Source organism: Schistocerca serialis, chromosome 7 (genome assembly GCF_023864345.2).
Source record: "Schistocerca serialis cubense isolate TAMUIC-IGC-003099 chromosome 7, iqSchSeri2.2, whole genome shotgun sequence".
In the NCBI taxonomy this organism is placed as follows: Eukaryota; Metazoa; Arthropoda; class Insecta; order Orthoptera; family Acrididae; genus Schistocerca; species Schistocerca serialis.
Window position 1 is genome coordinate 371,330,207 of NC_064644.1, and position 20,660 is coordinate 371,350,866.

At 44.3% G+C, this 20,660-nt stretch overlaps 1 protein-coding gene across 1 annotated transcript in view; it reads right to left on the reverse strand.

The window, feature by feature from the left end:
• LOC126413095 (ubiquitin carboxyl-terminal hydrolase MINDY-3-like) overlaps window positions 1-20,660 on the reverse strand; it is a 117,119-nt gene that overhangs the window by 13,725 nt on the left and 82,734 nt on the right. The window contains exon 5 of the mRNA XM_050082990.1: window positions 8,276-8,522. Coding sequence (XP_049938947.1) covers window positions 8,276-8,522 — 247 coding nt within the window. The remainder of the gene's footprint in view (window positions 1-8,275; window positions 8,523-20,660) is intronic.

Genomic DNA, 20,660 nt, shown 5'->3' on the forward strand with positions numbered 1-20,660 from the left:
ATGCTCGGCGCAGTTATTTGATTAATTTGAGAACGGAAGAAAAAGCCAGTTAATGAACAGTTCTGTACGATCCATTCTGTTCTGCGGACCACCTGTGATTGTTCGAAATCTGAATTGTGTACGCTGCATAATCTACGCCCTATAGCTTTGTTTTATTTCAGTGATATTGCAATGTATATACCACGTTAATGAAAAAGAGGACCTTAGGTTGACTTCCTTCCTCATTAAATTTCGTAAACAGTGAAGCTTTCCCCCTGCTGCTATCGAGTGATTTTGGAATGGGCTGCGCCTATTATTCGTGTACTAGGGCCAATAAAAAAAAATCCGTTGCGCGAAACTATCTTTCATCACGTATAATGGTACTCTGGCTAAGCACGGTCCAATCAATATCAGGAACACGACCACGAGTCCAGCTCAAAAAGCGCGGCATCTTACAAAGGTAGCTAAGGACCTGAACCCTATTAGTTTTGACGTCCAACTTGAGTGGGAGATGTCTGGAGCAGCATCAGCAACTATTAGTTGTCATCTTAACATGGCTAATAAACCCACCAGCTTTGACTTGCTGAGTAAAGTCTGGAAAACTGCCAACAGAACATGTGCTGACATTGACAGAAGTGCAAATGTACTGTTTAAATGGAGTAAACTGTCTACACCCTAATGTGGTTGTGGAAATGAGCGCCAGACATTCTTCCATATCGCTCAAGAGTTCAAAAGGCGAGTCTGTCAAGATGCCGTGCTGGATCTGCTCCATCTATCCCCAGCTATGATATAGTGTACTGAACAATTAGATATTAATATACAGTTTCCTCAATGTATTTAAGTTTCGATTTTACACTTTCCTATCTTTCATCATTGAAATGTTCCTATATACGCAATATTTTGTCTTGCACGTGCATATGCTGCACGATAAGTAAAATGAATATGCATTTCCGGTCGTTTCATGCCTTTTTTGCTGCAATTCAGATACTCTGTTGACAGTTATTAACCGAAGCTGGTAGTGATAATAAAAGACATGCAAACAGAAAGTTGCATACGAACGCAGAAAGTGATACTTAGTAATTCAACCACTGTAATCCTGGGACGTAATTCTGATTGGAGAGTAATCACAGCGGAGGTTCCTCAAATCTTAATCTTAAGTCCACTATTATTCCTCGTGTATGTCAACGATCTTGCGTCTAATATACAACAAGCAGAATTACTTCTTTTTTCACATGACACTAATATAGTAATCAGTCCAAACACACATACAGAAACAGAAGAAATGCTCAACAATGGACGTAAAACTATCATTGCCTGGTTTTCTGCGAATGGTCTAACCCTCAATTTTAAGAGGAGACAACATAACTCAGTTCTGCGCATCTATGAATACTACAGCAATGGTAAGTTTTAACACATGGTGAAGAAATAATGAATAGGGTGAAAACTTTAAAACTCTTAGGTGCCCATACTGATGATAATATAAACCGGAAAAAGCACATTTTAGAACTCCTCAAATAAGTTAGTTCAGCGACATCTGCGCTTAGAATCATTACAAAATTGAGGAGCGACAGATCGGTAAGTTGACATATTTCCCATATTTTCATTCACAAATGCCGTATGTAATAATGTTCTTGGGTAGCTCTTCTTTAAGAAAGAAAGTCCCCATTGCTCAAAAACCTGCTATGAGAATAATATGTGGCGCTCACCCACTATCATCTTGTACACATTTGTTTAAGGAATTAGCCATTTTGATTACTGGTTCACAGTACATTTATTGTTTCGTGAAGTTTGTTGTACGTTATCCACTACAGTTCAAAAGGAACTACGACATACATATTACAATACCAAAGGGAAAATGACATTCAGTACTCCATATTAAGGTTGCAGTCAACACAAAAATGGATGCACAATGGTGAAACTAAAATTTTTTATCACTCACCCAGAGATATAAGAAGTCTGACAGACAGCATAGTAAAATTTCGAAACAAATTGAAAAAGTTTCTCGCTGACAAATCCTTTTATTCCGAAGAAGAATTCGGAATTATTGTAATGTGTAAAAGGTGGTGAGTAGCAATTACTAACTCACATCTGTGCGAGGGACGTTCAATAAGAAAGGCAATATCTTTTGTTCCTCGGCCAGTTTCGGTTGAAAAAAATGCGGAATTTGCTATGGGACATCGTGGAATATTCCCGCTTCAGCTCCTACAGGTGGTGGTGCTATATGTAGCCTTCAAAGAGGCGTCTATAATAGATGTGCGTTCCATGCAGAGAGTTATCATTGAGTTTCTTTTGGCGGAAAACGAGAGCATTGCAGATATTCATAGACACTTGTAGAACGTCTACGGAAAGCTAACAGTGAACAAAAGCACGGGTAGTCGTTGGACGAGGCGTCTGTCATCATCGCAACAAGGTCTCGCAAACCTGTACGATCTCCCACTTGCTGGCCGGCCACACACAGCTGTGACTCCTGCAATGTTGGAACGTGCAGACACTCTCATCCGAGGTGATCGACGAAGCATTATCAAACACCTCGCTGCAAAACTGGACCTCTCTTTTGGTAGTGTTGATAACAATCGTCCATCAGTTGGGGTTCTCCAATGTGTGTGTCGGCTTGGTTCCTCGCTACCCAACGGGAGACCGGAAGAGCAGCGAACGACCACCTGTGCGGAATTGCTTGCGCTTTATGAAGCTGATCGTGACAATTTTTGTCGAACATTATCACAGGCGATGAAACTTGGGTTTATTACTTCGAACCAGAAACAAAACGGCAATAGAGTGGCGCCACACTACCTCTTCTCCAGAGGAGAAGTTCAAAGCTGCTCCCTCAGCTGGTAAAGTCAAGATGACAGTGATCTGGGACTCGGAAGGGGTTGTTCTCCTTGATGTCCTCCCTCCTGGTGCAACGGTCGACTTGGAAGTGTATTGTGCTACTGTCAAGAACTGGAAGAAACGAGTTTAGCGTGTCATCGCCACAAAAATTGTAAGGTGGCTATAATTTCGCACCTTACAAGAACTCACCCACATACTTTGCCGTGATCTACAAACACAATTAGGTATCATGTGATAGGTTGTACATCATATATATGAATATATAAAGGAGACTGACATTGTCACGTACACCTTGTAAATAATTGTTAACGCTTATTGCGTGAAAGGTGACGGAGTGTCTTTATTATCATACTAGTAGAGGTTGGAACGACAGTGGAAATGAAACAGCAGACGGAACTGAAGCCCTGGGTGGAAGGCCCACACAGATGTGTTGGTCCTGCTTAAACACAGGAAATAGCAAGACGGACGTCGTAGTACCTAAGCGCTGGAGCACAGTAGAGTCGCGACCGGCCAGTGATGTAGCCGAACCAGAAGGATTACACCTCGGAAACTACGGAAATCGTGGACGCAAGTGAGAGGAACAAAGAAGCATCACTTCGGAAACCACGCAGGCTGGGTTATTTCCAAAGATTTTTACTCAGAAGCATACCATTGTACGAGTATAGGTTTTTCGTCGCAAACTTTCCGCGCTGGACGACAAAGACTAAAATATGGTTGGTCGGCTTTCGGAAGAATCTGTAGAGAGGGAGAATATTCCGTGGTTTCGGGAATATGACTCGTTTTCGGAATTAAGATGGTGGGGAGCGAAGCCTTGCTGGTAAGCCAGCGCTGGAGAGACGAAGTCTTCCGTTGTCAGCGCCCGTGTGTGACGGTCGCTCAGTATCTGCTTCTTGTTGGTACGGACAGACTTCCTGTCTTTGCTCTCACGAGATTTTATAGTTAGAGCGGTTAGGCACTGTACTGTTGTGAACTTACACGATCCTGGACTTCGCCTTCGGGTTGGAAGTCGTCGTTGAGTATGCAGCGTTCAGTGATTGAGAGCACTTCTTCTGCCTATACTTAATTTCAGATGTTATCTGAACTCAGTGCTTATGGCTGGGAGTTCGCGTTTCTCAGAGAGGAGAAGACAGTATTAGAGTATAGTAGTCAGAGGACCGCCTTCAGCCGTCCTACTCTTTGAAAGAGTTTATTTTGTAGCTGGAGTTCTTCCATCGTCGCAGATGTGTATGAGAACCATCACTCCGACGGACCGGATGCAGTACATACGATGATATTGCTAATTGCTTTGGCTTATTAGGGGCTATGAGGCTAAACAGCTGTGATCACGTAGGATTTATTTCCACTGACGTTGCACTCAATTGTAGATCATCTTTAATACATACATGATGTCAGTCATTTCGCGTTATTTATATTAGATCGCGCAGACATAATAAAAGGGCAGAGTTGTTCAATGGATCAGTAATTTGAGTTAGGAAATATAAACATTTGTAATTAAAGATTGTTTTCAATATACAATAAATGTATAAGCAGCATCAACGTTTATCATTCAGTATAATTAGTTCCCTTAATCATTCATTTCTGTTTAGGTTGGAATTTATATGTTCAAGAGCATTAAGAGATCCTAAGATCTGCTTCAGGGGGTAGTCAGACAGCGCTAAATCTTCATTTTAGCGTTTATTATTTTCCGTTGCGCACAGTGCTTTTACACCCGCCAGGAGTAGCATCTTGGAAAATGCAAACAAATTCTCCTTTTCCACAACAACGTAAGGCCTCACACAAATCTGCGGCCCCTAGAGGAAGCTCACGAAAGTTCAACTCCTACACCCTGCAGCCCGGATCTCCCATCTTCCCCATTTGTTTGTCCCAATGTAGGATGCACTGTGCGGGAAGCAGTACTTGGGTGATGGGGAGGTTATTGATACAGGAAGACTTGGGCTGCGACATCGACCAGTAGAATGATACCATGGGGACCTACAGGCCATCTCAGTAAGGTGGTGTAAGGCCGTCGCATTGAGCGAAGATTATGTTAAAAAACACTATTTTGCAGCCAAAAGAGTGGGGAATAATATGGTTTACTGGAATCCTGAATAAAACGAACTTGCCCTCAGCAAAAGAATGTTGCGTTACTTATTGAACACCCACTTACATTAAAAAAAATAATAATAATAAACTTCACAAAAGTTCAGCATGAAGATATATTTACAAATTTTTCATCGCTGACATGCCTGCAACCAGATCGCGCAAATTTGGTTATGCTGACGACTGGGCTCTGGCAACAGCCCATAGAAACATAGAAACTGCCGAAGATATCCTTACGAGTGACCTAGGGATTCTTAGCGAGTACTTTAGAAAATGGAGGCTACAACCTAGTGCTACAAAGACGGAAGTATCTGCCTTCCATTTGAACAACAAAATGGCCAACAGAGAACTACATGTATATATAGACGGCAAAATACTAAATCACAACAAACACCCAAAGTACCTTGGGGTTACCCTCGATATGACACTAACATTCAAAGAACACCTGACGAAAACTGCAGAGAAACTTAAAACACGCAACAACATATTGCAGAAGCTCTGTGGCACCACTTGGGGCTCCACAGCATCTACCTTAAGAACATCCGCACTTCGCTTGGTGTATCCAGTGGCAGAATACTGTGCCTCAGTGTGACTCAACAGCAAACACGCACACATGGTAGATAGCCAAATTAATGCAACAATGCATATTATATCGGGCACATCTGGCAATCTCCTACAGTGTGGCTGCCCGTTCTCAGTAACATAGCCCCTCCTAACCTGCGCCGAGAACATGCTCTGGTTAGAGAATTTCAAAAAAATCATGACCAACCCTCAATTACAAATCCATGAAGGTACTCTCGACATCCAAGGCAACCGACTCCGGTCTAAGCGTCCTCCACTAAAGACCGCACAGGCGCTGCACCAAACCAACTTTAAAATAAATGACCGATGGAAAGAGGAATGGGAGAGCAGAACAGCAGTAAACTGCCACAGTATGCCATACATCTTTAGTAAACCAAAAGGATTTGATTGCCCTCGCAAAGTTTGGTCAACTCTTAGTCGCATCAGTACCAACTGTGGGAGATGCGGCGACTCCTTGCACAGATGGGGTAAACTTCCTTCGGCCGCTTGCGAGTGTGGCGCTGAGACACAGACGGTCAAACACATCGTGCACGAATGTCCACTAAGGGCATATGAGGGTGACCCACAGGATTACCTAATGGCGACCCAAGAGGCAATCGACTATACAGGGTGTTACAAAAAGGTACGGCCAAACTTTCAGGAAACATACCTCACACACAAAGAAAGAAAATATGTTATGTGGACATGTGTCCGGAAACGCTTACTTTCCATGTTAGAGCTCATTTTATTACTTCTCTTCAAATCACATTAATCATGGAATGGAAACACACAGCAACAGAACGTACCAGCGTGACTTCAAACACTTTGTTACAGGAAATGTTCAAAATGTCCTCCGTTAGCGAGGATACATGCATCCACCCTCCGTCGCATGGAATCCCTGATGCGCTGACGCAGCCCTGGAGAATGGCGTATTGTATCACAGCCGTCCACAACACGAGCACGAAGAGTCTCTACATTTGGTACCGGGGTTGCGTAGACAAGAGCTTTCAAATGCCCCCATAAATGAAAGTCAAGAGGGTTGAGGTCAGGAGAGCGTGGAGGCCATGGAATTGGTCCGCCTCTACCAATCCATCGGTCACCGAATCTGTTGTTGACAAGCGTACAAACACTTCGACTGAAATGTGCAGGAGCTCCATCGTGCAAGAAACCACATGTTGTGTCGTACTTGTAAAGGCACATGTTCTAGCAGCACAGGTAGAGTATCCCGTATGAAATAATGATAACGTGCTCCATTGAGCGTAGGTGGAAGATTAGAGCGCGCACGGAGGCTTTCAGACAGTCGTTCTTCCCGCGAACCATACGCGACTGGAACAGGAAAGGGAGGTAATGACAGTGGCACGTAAAGTGCCCTCCGCCACACACCGTTGGGTGGCTTGCGGAGTATCAATGTAAATGTAAATGTAAATGTAAATGGGGCCCAATCAAGACATCACCAACAATGCCTGCCCAAACGTTTACAGAAAATCTGTGTTGATGACATGATTGCACAATTGCGTGCGGATTCTCGTCAGCCGATACAGGTTGATTGTGAAAATTTACAATTTGATCACGTTGGAATGAAGCCTCATCCGTAAAGAGAACATTTGCACTGAAATGAGGATTGACACATTGTTGGATGAACCATTCGCAGAAGTGTACCCGTGGAGGCCAATCAGCTGCTGACAGTGCCTGCACACGCTGTACATGGTACGGAAACAACTGGTTCTCCGGTAGCACTCTCCATACAGTGACGTGGCCAACGTTACCTTGTACAGTAGCAACTTCTCTGACGCAGACATTAGGGATATCGTCAACTGCACAAAGAATTGCCTCGTCCGTTGCACGTGTCCTCGTCGTTCTAGGTCTTCCCCAGTCGCGAGTCATAGGCTGGAATGTTCCGTGCTCCCTAAGAGGCCGATCAATTGCTTCGAACGTCTTCCTGTCGGGACACCTTCGTTCTGGAAATCTGTCTCGATAAAAACGTACCGCGCCACGGCTATTGCCCCGTGCTAATCCATACATCAAATGGGCATCTGCCAACTCCGCATTTGTAAACATTGCACTGACTGCAAAACCACCTTCGTGATGAACACTAACCCGTTGATGCTACGTACTGTTGTGCTTGATGCTAGTACTGTAGAGCAATGAGTCGCATGTCAACACAAGCACCGAAGTCAACATTACCTTCCTTCAATTGGGCCAACTGGCGGTGAATCGAGGAAGTACAGTACATACTGACAAAACTAAAATGAGCTCTAACATGGAAATTAAGCGTTTCCGGACACAGGTCCACATAACATCTTTTCTTTACTTGTGTGTGAGGAATGTTTCCTGAAAGTTTGGCCGTACCTTTTTGTAACACCCTGTACGTTATCTAAGCTGGACGTTTGTTTGTGATTGCTCTTCTGTGAGTGTAAATTTATAATTGGTGGTGTCCTTATATACAAACTGGTATTTATTGCTCTTTATATATATATATATATATATATATATATATATATATATATATATATATATATATATATATATATATGTGTGTGTGTGTGTGTGATTTTTTTTTTAATCGAGTTGTTTCTGTAATTTTTACTGTGATGTTATGAGCCATACGCTAAATAAGTAAATAAAATAAATATTCGCGATGTGAATGTAAAATGACTCGTTCCACAGCACTACGATATGTCACGCAAAACGACTCATGGAACAAGAAAGTAACTAACTACAGCTGCATGGAATACATTTTGTAAAAAAAATCTTCAGTACTTAGGTGCCGGACTGTACCGTTCAAGATGTGGGTTTGAGCAGTGCAGCGGTAGTTTATGTGACTGACCTAGGGCGGCGAGCACATCGGGCAGCAGAGCTCTGGGCACGAACCCGCCGCCGTCGGCGTCGAACTGCCGGAAGACCCGGCGCGCCTGTTCTGTGGGAGCCCAGTCCCCGGCGAGGCGCCTCTCGGCGGAGAAGAGCACGGTGAGGTGCGTCTCGCTGGCCAGCAGCCACACCGGCTGGCGGGGGCTCTTCAGACACGCCCCCACCTCGCAGTGGCGCGCGCGCTCCATCACCGTCAGAAAGCCCACCTGCGGCATGCGCCACGCTCCGCTATACGCTCCACCCTTCACAGTAATAATTGGAGAGATTTTCCGCTGGTGCAGGACACAGTGTAGCATCTCAAATACCGGGTGCCACAGTATCCACAGTTACAGCTTGACAGAATTAGCCATTAATATTCTACTATAAAAAGACAAGTCGTTGTTTATGATTGTTAACAAAAATTTCTAAAAGCACTAGACCGATCTACTTCAAAATTTTACACTGTACTCTTGGATGGACATGGGTTGTATCTACACTACTGGCCATTAAAATTGCTACACCACGAAGAAGACGTGCTACAGACGCGAAATTTAAACGACAGGAAGAAGATGCTGTGATATGCAAATGATTAGCTTTTCAGAGCATTCACACAAGGTTGGTGCCGGTGGCGACACCTACAACGTGCTGACATGACAAATGTTTCCAACCGATTTCTCATACACAAACAACAGTTGACCGGCGTTGCCTGGTGAAACGTTGTTGTGATGCCTCGTGTAAGGAGGAGAAATGTGTACCATCACGTTTCCGACTTTGATAAAAGTCGGATTGTAGCCTATCGCGATTGCGGTTTATCGTATCGCGACATTGCTGCTCGCGTTGGTCGAGATCCAATGACTGTTAGCAGAATATGGAATCGGTGGGTTCAGGAGGGTAATACGGAACGCCGTGCTGGATCCCAACGGCCTCGTATCACTAGCAGTCGAGATGACCGGCATCTTATCCGCATGGCTGTAACGGATCATGCAGCCACGTCTCGATCCCTGAGTCAACAGATAGGGACGTTTGCAAGAGCATGGACTATCAGCTCGGAGACCATGGCTGCGGTTACCCTTGACGCTGCATCACAGACAGGAGCGCCTGCGATGGTGTACTCAACGACGAACCTCGGTGCGCGAATGGCAAAACATCATTTTTTCGGATGAATCCAGCTCTGTTTACAGCATTATGATGGTCGCATCCGTGTTTGGCTACATCTCGGTGAACGCACATTGAAAGCGTGTATTCATCATTGCCATACTGGCGTATCACCCGGCGTGATGGTATGGGGTGCCATTGGCTACACGTCTCGGTCACCTCTTGTTGGCACTGACGGCACTTTGAACAGTGGACGTTACATTTCAGATGTGTTACGACCCGTGGCTTTACCCTTTATTCGATCCCTGCGAAACCCTACATTTCAGCAGGATAATGCACGACCGCATTTTGCAGGTCCTGTACGGGCCTTTCTGGATACAGAAAATGTTCGACTGCTGCCCTGGCCAGCACATTCTCCAGATCTCTCACCAATTGAAAACGTCTAGTCAATGGTGGCCGAGCAACTGGCTCGTCACAATACGCCGGTCACTACTCTTGATGAACTGTGGTATCGTGTTGAAGCTGCGTGGGCAGCTGTACCTGTACACGCCATCCAAGCTCTGTTTGACTCAATGCTCAGGAGTATCAAGGCCGTTATTACGCCCACAGGTGGTTGTTCTGGGTACTGATATCTCAGGATCTATGCACCAAAATTGCGTGGAAATGTAATCACATGTCAGTTCTAGTATAAAATATTTGTCCAATAAATACCCGTTTATCATCTGCATTTCTTCTTGGTGTAGCAATTTTAATGGCCAGTAGTGAATATTAATAAGTATGTATCACACACACACTATAAAAATAGCTGTATGTGTTTATGTATGCATGTATATCAACATCTGCTAACCACTGTACTGATTTCAACTTGTGAGTAGGCTGTTCAGGTTTTTATGTTGGTAACGCCACGTAGCGCTCTGTATGAAAATCACTGACTGTGCTGTGTGCTTTCTGTGGCTGGTTGGCACTGTCGGAATATTCGCTATTGTAGTGTCGTGCTGTAGGATGTGAATAGCACGTAGCATTGTGTAGTTGGAGGTGAGCCGTCAGCAGTGGTGGATGTGGAGAGAGAGAGAGATGCCAGAGTTATGATAGGTCACTATAAGCGGACGAACTGGACGTGTGTCCGCCAGAAAAAGGAAATTTGTAAAGATGGATGTCATGAATTGATAGATATATACATCATGACTTTTGAACATTATTAAGGTAAATACATTGTTTGTTCTCTATCAAAATCTTTCATTTGCTAACTATGCCTATCAGTAGTTAGTGCCTTCAGTATTTAGAATCTTTTATTTAGCTGGTATTATTGGCACTAGCTGTATTGCAGTAGTTCTAGTAACGAAGGTTTTTGTGAGGTAAGTGATTCATAAAGATATAGGTTATTGTTAGGGCCATTCTTTTGTGGGGATTATTGAAAGTCAGATTGCGTTGCGCTAAAAATATTGTGTGTCAGTTTAGTGATGATCAGAATAAGTAAAGAGAGAACTGTCTGAGTACGCTGAGTTTTGCTCAGCTGTTTGAAAATCAGGACGTTTCAAACTAAACTTACTATCTGGAAAGAATCGCTGTGGATTTAAGAACCACCTACCTATCAAAGGGGTGGGGGTGAAATAGCAGTAGAGCCCAACAGGTGCTAATACCGTATACTTTGTTTATCCAGTATTTGAGAATGAAAGCACTTCATGACTTGTAACAAACTTTACACATAATTTCAAAACTTTACGAAACTTTTGCTCGCTGACAACCGCCAAAAAATGACGAAACGACAAAAGTTTGTCGCTTACTACATTTTCGCTGTTCGTTCAGTAAAATTGCCGCATGAAGCATGGTGATTTAATTTATTGCCTCTTTACTACTAAATGTATTCGCGACTCATTTTGCAAACAGTATTCTCATGTACCACTGAATGTCCCAGCAAAATATATCATTGTAGGACCCGTAGTTCATGAAATATGACCCCATAAACAGTGAGGTGCGTAAAAAACTGGCGTATTATTTATGACGTTTTAAGTCATTACTTCCTTACGACTAACTCTGTTCCAACACTTTTCGGAGACAGTATCCACGTACGCGATCGGGCGTTTACAATTAAAGTGCTGCTACTAACAATTAAAGTGCAGCTACTCACCGAAGTACAAAAATGGTTCAAATGGCTCTGAGGACTATGGGACTTAACATCTGAGGTCATCAGTCCCCTAGAACTTAGAACTACTTAAACCTAACTAACCTAAGGACAGCACACAACACCCAGTCATCACGAGGCAGAGAAACACAAAAATGGTTCACATGGCTCTGAGCACTATGGGACTTAACATCTGAGGTCATCAGTCCCCTAGAACTTAGAACTACTTAAACCTAACTAACCTAAGGACATCACACACATCGATGCCCGAGGCAGGATTCGAACCTGCGACCGTAGCAGTCGCGCGGTTCTGGACTGAAGCGCCCAGAACCGGTCGGCCACCGCGGCCGGCACCGAAGTACAATTTGGGGTATAATTATCATATGGCAGCGAAACTTCGAATATATGTTAATGCATTAATTCGGAACCGATTTACGCAGGAAAAAATTAACTCCAACTGTGGCCACCGGGTGCAAATCTGGCGCTGCACATTGTTTGTATAATGGTATGAAATCCATACTGTCATTGACAAGCCATAAAGTGAGTGTACAGCACGGCAATCGAGAAGAGAGGACGTGGGCTGTTAGGGAAACTGTTTTATGTGAACAGCAGCAGTTACAGTGCAGTATTGTGGGAGTATCAATGGCCGGCCGGAGTGGCCGAGCGGTTAAAGGCGCTACAGTCTGGAACCGCACGACCGCTGCGGTCGCAGGTTCGAATCCTGCCTCGGGCATGGATGTGTGTGATGTCCTTAGGTTAGTTAGGTTTAAGTAGTTCTAAGTTCTACGGGACTTATGACCACAGCAGTTGAGTCCCATAGTGCTCAGAGCCATTTGAACCATTTTTGGAGTATCGATGACTGAAAGGCCTGAGGAGCCGATGTCATTATATGGTTTGAAAAAAGGTGATAATGAAATTCGAAAATACGGGTGAGCTTGGTGTGACACTTGGAAGGGGAAGGCGTCCTATCCCGGTGGAAGTTATTGGCGAATTTGCTGTTGCTCTAACTGACCACGCAGAACGTGCTCTGGGTAGTGCTAACGTTCGTGCAGTATCACGAGAGTTGTCCATTCCATGGTCAACATTACGGAAAGTTTTGCAGTCTGTTTTACCCGTACAAGATCCAGACGGTGCAGCAACTGAAACCTCGTGATTCACAACAACGTTGTGTAGTTGCTCTTCGGTTTCTGACACGGATCGAAGTTGATGACATGTATCAGGGCAATATTCTATGGAGTGACGTGGCACATTTTACACTGTAGGGTGCAGTGAACACACAGAACTGCCGAATTTGGGGTAGTGTTAAACAGCATATTGCCTAAGAAGAGCCATTGCACTCGCCGTATATGACTGTGTGATGTTGTTCCACAGACACCTTTGTTTTTGTTCCGTTCTCCTACGAATAAAATACAGCCAGAGTGCCTGTTAGATATACCGAGGCGTCGTTGTACACCATGTGATTCCTGCTGTGGAAGAATGCAATTGTCTGGAGACCGAGATGGGGAACACCTCACATCACTCGCCCAGTGAAATATCTGATTAATGCAATCTTCCAAGAAAGTGTTATCTCCAGAGGTTTTCCAGATGCGTGGCCAGCAATAACACCTGATCTGAATCCACGTGACTATGGATATGTAAAAGAATGCGTTTACCAGGGATACGTTTAGTATCTCCCTGATCTAAAGGCAAGTATACAGAAACAAGTTACTCAGAATCCAACGGAACTGCTGCGAGAACCTGTTGATCACGTCGTCTTCCAGCATCTCGCTCACGTCTCTGATGCTCACAGTGAAAAAATTGTATCAGCGGCGGTTATTAATAAAATCAATATTATGTCTTTCCCGTTTGCTTGACGTTTTATGCCCATGTCCTGTTCCTAATCCATTTCTGTACGACTTTCTTTCATTCACAGCGCCAGATTTGGTGGCCAGAAAGGGAACTAACTTTTTTCCCCCCCGATGTAAACAGGATCAGCAATAATGCATTAAAGTATTTACCAAGTTTCGCTGCCATACGACAGTTACAGCCTACAGTGGACATCAGTGAGTAGCTGCACTTTAAGTATAACCAGCCAGTACCTAGAAATATATATAACTGTACGACATATAGTTGAGGATATACGACGTCATAAAAGCTAAATTGCGTGAAAAACTGTCACGTGATGTATGACGTTTAAATTTATTACTTCTTTGCTACTAACTCTATTCGTAACACATTTTGCAAACAGTATCCACATATGTCGATGATTTTACCTACGGAAATATATCATTCTACGACATATAATTTAAGAGTTACGTCACAGACATTGAGCTGCGTAAAAATAAAACTGCAGGGCGAAATTTGCTAGAATATAGCTGCAATATGTGTACAAAAAGTGTGAAATATGTTACATATGTGTGAAATATATTTGACATGTACGTACACGGGTAAAGTCACTGGTAAACAGCTCATCCTAAGCCCCTGGAATGATTCCAACCATATTCAGCACACTTATTACTTATGATCTTGAAAGACACACTGTTAGGGCAATAACCACCAGCCTCCCGTTGGAGTGATAACGTGGAGAGAGACGGGGGGAGAAGATGGTCAAACAAAGAGGGGATGAGGAAATTGGTACAGATAGCGGGAGGAGTAAATTGACAGAGAGAAATGGTTCAAATGGCTCTGAGCACTATGCGACTTATCTTCTGAGGTCATCAGTCGCCTAGAACTTAGAACTAATTAAACCTAACTAACCTAAGGACATCACACACATCCATGCCCGAGTCAGGATTCGAACCTGCGGCCGCAGCGGTCACGCGGTTCCAGACTGAAGCGCCTAGAACCGCACGGCCACACCGGCCGGCTTGACAGAGAGAGGGGAGGGGGAAATTGACAGCGAAAGGAAAGGGGAGATGAACAAAGGCAGGGGAGGAAGGAGGCGGAGGAGGAGGAGAAGCTGGACAAAGAGAATGAGAGCAGGATATGGTAAGAGAGAGGAGGAGAGAAACATGGGCAAATAAGGGGGAGGACAAGATGGAATAAAATGGGGGAGGAGGGAATGGTCGGGGGGGGGGGGGGGGGGAAGGCAGTTGGATGTAGAAAGGAGTAGGAGGAGATGAACAGAGAGAGGGTACAGGAAGAGATGGAAAGAGAGTAGGGGTGGAGGGGGTGGACAGAAGAGGGGATGGAGGAAATGTACAGAGGGGGAGGGAGTGAAGGAGGAGATGGACAGAGAGAAGGGGAAGGAGGAAACTGCGCTGACAGAAGATGGGAATATATACATACCTGGGCAACGCCGGGTACTCAGATAGTATAATATATAAAGGGCAAACTTCGTCAGCAAAAATCTTAAAAATTCATGTTGTTGTTGTTGTGGTCTTCAGTCCTGAGACTGGTTTGATGCAGCTCTCCATGCTACTCTATCCTGTGCAAGCTCTTCATCTTCCAGTACCTACTGCAGCCTACATCCTTCTGAATCTGCTTAGTGTATTCATCTCTTGGTCTCCCTCTACGATTTTTACCCTCCACGGTGCCCTCCAATGCTAAATTTGTGATCCCTTGATGCCTCAAAACATGTCCTACCAACCGATCCCTTCTTCTAGTCAAGTTGTGCCACAAACTTCTCTTCCCCCAATTCTATTCAATAACTCCTCATTAGTTACGTGATCTACCCACCTTATCTTCAGCATTCTTCTGTAGCACCACATTTCGAAAGCTTCTATTCTCTTCTTGTCCAAACTATTTATCGTCCATGTTTCACTTCCATACATCGCTACACTCCATACAAATACTTTCAGAAACGACTTCCTGACGCTTAAATCTATACTCGATGTTAACAAATTTCTCTTCTTCAGAAACGCTTTCCTTCCCATTGCCAGTCTACATTTTATATCCTCTCTACTTCGACCATCATCAGTTATTTTGCTCCCTAAATAGCAAAATAAAAATTCATGAGTAATTTAATTCAGGATTTTGCACGATACTCTAGTAAGCATTCAGACGGACATAGGCAACATATTTTAATATATACAACATATAACTACATACTGTAAAAGTGGATGTATGTATGTATCCATGAATGCATGTATGTACATAGTGTCCATACTTAAAATTCCAGTTTCAAAACGCTGTATCAGAATGACGTCAAGTTTGAAAAATGCGTTAGTGACGAAGGGGTAAACGTCACGGAACAAGAAATAATTTCATGGAAATTTGACAAATAGACGGCGTTGCAAGCGCCTGAATATGCACACCAACAGACATGTGGCACGCAGCTTTTCCTTAGTTGGCCTCCGAGACGCCCAATACGATGTCTCCGTGAACGATAGCGCGCTGCCAGTAAAGCTATTTTACAAGAAAGATGACTGCGTGACAGTAGACCTGCAGAAGCTCCGGCGATTCAAGGGTATGAAGAAAGGTACTGCTCTGATGACGACTAAGGGTCTGGAGAAATTGATTGCAACATCCGAAAAGACAGGTCGTTTTGAAGCGCAGTATGTCAGAGGGAGGAAAGCAGTTGATCTGATCCGGGCGAAGTTGCCGAGCGGTTCTAAGCGCTACAGTCTGGAACCGCGCGACCGCTGCGGCCGCAGGTTCGAATCCTGACTCGGGCATGGATGTGTGTGATGTCCTTAGGTTAGTTAGGTTTAAGTAGTTCGAAGTTCTAGAGGACTGATGACCTTAGAAGTTAAGTCCCATAGTGCTCAGAGCCATTTGAACCATTTTTTGAACATTGCTTGCGCCAGTCTCACGACGGTTAGAATCACATGTCATTTTGCTATTTATGCCGTTCTTGGCCCCAGGACTATTAAAAACAGATTTTTCCCATCCGCTGTATACGACCTTGCCGTGGTGGATGGGCTTTCCTAACTAACACTGTCACAACTGTTGACTCTGAACTTGTACAGTCATGCACCCTGAACAGTACGGATCGTATAATGTGCAACTCAAACCATAGGTGTCCAACTGTGATTCATTTGTCATTTGTAGCCGACCTCATTTACATTAAGACGCTTACAGCGCTATCTATTCGTAAAATTTTCGTTGGTTTTTTTCCCATGATGTTTTCCCTTCGTCAATGATATGTTGCTCAAATTTGACAGCGTTCTGAGCAGTGGTTCTCTTTCTACAGCGTTTTCAAACTGGAACTTAAGTATGAACATCATGTATGTACGTTCCACATCTCGTAAACGACTGGATAGATTTCAATTGGATAGTAAGTTATACTATCTGTAAAGAAATACTGTGGGTAAGAACCAACAATATCCTATTATGGTGGGGGTGATAACTTGGAGAGAGAACGGGAGAGGAGGAGATGGACAAACAGAGAGGGGGGAGGAGAGGATGGACACATATAGAGGGGACGAGGAGATGGGCAGAGAGAGGGCGAGAGGGAAAAGGACAGAAGGGGAAGAGGAGGACGTGAACAGAGAGAAGGGAAAGGAGGAGATGGACAGAGACAGAGGGAGGAAGAGATGGATGGAGTGAGAGCGAGGTGGACAGGGAGAAGAGAGGAGCAGATGGACATAGAGAGGTGCAGTAGAAGATGGATAGTGCATGGTGGTTGAGGAGATGGACAGAGAGACGGGGAGCAGATCGACAGAGCGAGGGGCAAGAAGGAGATTTACCATAGAAAATTAGAATCATACCCGGGCAGTGCCGGGTACTCACAAGGGAAATTCCCCATTTAGTGGTAAAATGACCCAGTGGAGAGCCCGTCAAAAACTGAACACAAATCGGGCTTGAAACAGGAAGAAGGTGTACTGAAGAGTAAAAAAAGAAGCAAAGTAGAAGCAGTGAACAGTCCAAGCTCAGGATGTGAAACATCGGCCGAATCCCAAGAATCACAGCGTCGTGGTTGTGTGGTGGATTGCGAAGGAGGAGCCCGCATCTCGTGGTCGTGCGGTAGCGTTCTCGCTTCCCACGCCCGGGTTCCCGGGTTCGATTCCCGGCGGGGTCAGGGATTTTCTCTGCCTCGTGATGGCTGGGTGTTGTGTGATGTCCGTAGGTTAGTTAGGTTTAAGTAGTTCTAAGTTCTAGGGGACTGATGACCTAAGATGTTAAGTCCCATAGTGCTCAGAGCCATTTGAACCATTTTGCGAAGGAGGAGATCCGTGTTGAAATCTCCCTCGTACCCCATTTTTTCGTTTTTACGAAATTATGAACTTCCCGCCCAGTGATTGACGTGTCTGCTTTCCTTCTGTCGTCTTGGAAATCACAGTTCGTAATTTTGTGAAAAAAAGTATGGGGGCACGAAGAGGATTTGAACACGGATGTCTCATTCGTATCCCAAAACCGTGGCCACATAACCACGACGCAGTGGCTATTCAAATTCGCTCGACGTTGCACATCTTGAGCTTGGGCCGATCACTGTTTAGATTTTGCTTCTTTTTTCGCAGTCCAGTACTCGTTCTTCCTGTTTACATTCTTGATCTGTGTTCAGTTTTCGACGAGCTATCTACTGGGCCATGTTACCACTAAATCTAAACGGTGTGCAATGGGGAGTTTTCTTTGTCAGATAGTAGAATGTGTAAAGAGGAAATGTTGTCGGCGAAAATCTCGGAAAAGTTTGTAAGGGGTTCATTATGTAAGAGGTTTACTGTTCACTATCCTACTGGAGCAAATGTAATTTCGATGTATTGCTCACGCGCTGCCTGCGATATAAAATATCTCTGCTGCAATAGAATCGCAGGTCAGAGCAGTGTCGGCAGCAGTAGTAATCGTTCGCTCCTTCAGAGCAGTCGCAATAGTTCGTTCTTATGGAGCAGTCGTAGTAGCTCACCGCTACAGTACAGTACAGTACAGTACAGTACAGTCGCCGCTGGTGCAGCGCAATTCATTGCCATGAAGTGTAAGGCAAATTTTGTTATTCTTCGACGCCATGTGCGTACTTAAATTTGTTGCCTGAGACGTTAATAGGAATGTATTTCAATCTTTTTGTGATTTATCAGCACTAATTGAGTCAGGCTTGTAATGTTCACTTTTTTAATTTATGGTTTGCAGAATGTTTTCAATAATAAGGTTTATCAGAACATAATTTTTTTACCAGTCATTTACTTGGATTTAAATATTTTACAAATTTTCCCAGGTCATAGTCATATGTTGTTTAGTAATCAGAGGACCAGCTATGATGCTGTGCCAACAGGCAAAGTCAGTTATTTTTTCAAATAATGCAAATCTCATACAAATGTTGTTCATTAGTAGTAGATAGGCCAGCATAGCACTAAGCTGTGGCATTTAAGAGCAGATATATAGACAGCGTTATCCGGCGACACCACCATGAGGTAAGAATTTTTCAGTTTTTTCAGATTGATTTCACACGGCCATGGCGCAGCGCTGCTTACGTACAAAATTTATCAGTTTCAATTCCCAGTCAATTGTGTACCGGAAATTTTTAAATACGGGAGGGTTACAAATTCTTGACCGATTTAGTTCAATTTTTTACACGATACACCAAAAAATATTCAGATGAACATAGGCTGTCTTGTGAAAATGTGTGGTTTCGTTTTCTTTCTCGGAGTCCGTTTCAACTACGACAGCAGAGCATATGAACCATTAGCACATTGTTTCTCCCAAACGTTTCCCTTCTCCTTGTATATCTATAAACAAAAATTGTATACACAACAACGTGCTGTTTTGTTTTCCTCCTTGCTGTGGGTTTTATACAAAAGAGGAAAGTTGTATTTATGGCTTGCTGACGACTGAGACAATTATGTTCCTTATCTTTCCCAATCTTTTTATATGCTTGTTTTTACACCTTTCTCATACTAACGTAATTTCTTCTATTCGATTGCACTTGTCACTTGAAAATGGTACTTATATTGAAATTATCGAGTTCTGGAACATGGAATTTTTAACATTCGTGGCGAAGTGTATTCCTTCGAGAAATCAGTATTTAAGATTCAATCTTTTTTTCTATTGGTAGAAGAATATAAATAAATAATTAATTGTGATTCTTCAACTTCTCCCGGCGTATTTCTTGCTCGAACAGTCCATGGGTGTACTGCCGGTCCATAGTGTCCAACGGCCGCAATATTTCGGCGATCAGATATGTCGGCATCGTCAGGTGCGCTGACGAACTGAGCTCCTCAAAAGAAGAGCGGATGGCACCCTGGGCCATGGGGTATACAGGAAGAAAAAGCACACCGACCTGTATTTGCATGCAAATAGCTGCCACCACCCTTCGCAGAGGAATTGTGTACTAAAATCACTGGTGCACAGGGCGCGCATCATCTCGGACGCAAAGCTGGAACACCTCAAAATTGTATTTCGGAAAAACGGGTACTCGGAATGGCAGATCAGACGCGCTCTCCGCCCCACCTCTACAGTACAGCGTGTGGAGATGGACGAAGTCACGGAGGAAGAGATAGCCACCGCCTATATACAATATACTGGCGCACTATCGGGGAAAATAGGACGAATATTGAGGAAACACCGAGTAGGAACTGTCTTTTGCCCGCCCAATAAAACACGAGCGTTACTGGGAAGTGTCAAAGGCGATCTCGGTTTGCGGAAGGCCGGCATATACCAGATTCCCTGTGAGTGTGGGAAGACTTACAGTGGACAGACAGTGCGCACCATCGAAGATCGTTGCCGAGAACATCAGAGGCACACTCGACTTATGTACCCCAACAAGTCGGCAGTCATAGAGCACTGTTTGTCCGAAAATCACGAAATGGACTACCAACATACCAGAGTCTTGGCACAGACATCTAAATACTGGGACAGCGTCGTTAGAGAGGCTATCGAAATTCGTACCAGGGACGGACTCATCAACAGAGATTGCGGCTATAACCTCAGCAACGCATGGGAACCAGCACTGAGTATAATTAAAAAGAGGCTCAGCAAAGAAAACGAACGAGCGACCAGGGCGGACGAGGCAGTTACACCGACGCCACCACAGACGCCGACGCCAGCCTCTCAGCGACGGGCGACGCGCGGCCGCGGGCGCGGACCGCGGAGAGAACGCCTCGCGGGGGATGGGGATTTAGGACGACTGCCCACCCTCAGAAGCTCAGTTCGTCAGCACACCTGACGATGGCGACATGTCTGATCGCCGAAATATTGCGCCCGTTGGACACTATGGACCGGCAGTACACCCGTGGACTGTTCGAGCAAATAATTATTTGATCTTGTGTTATCAGCGAAGAATTAAAAATTAAGTGAG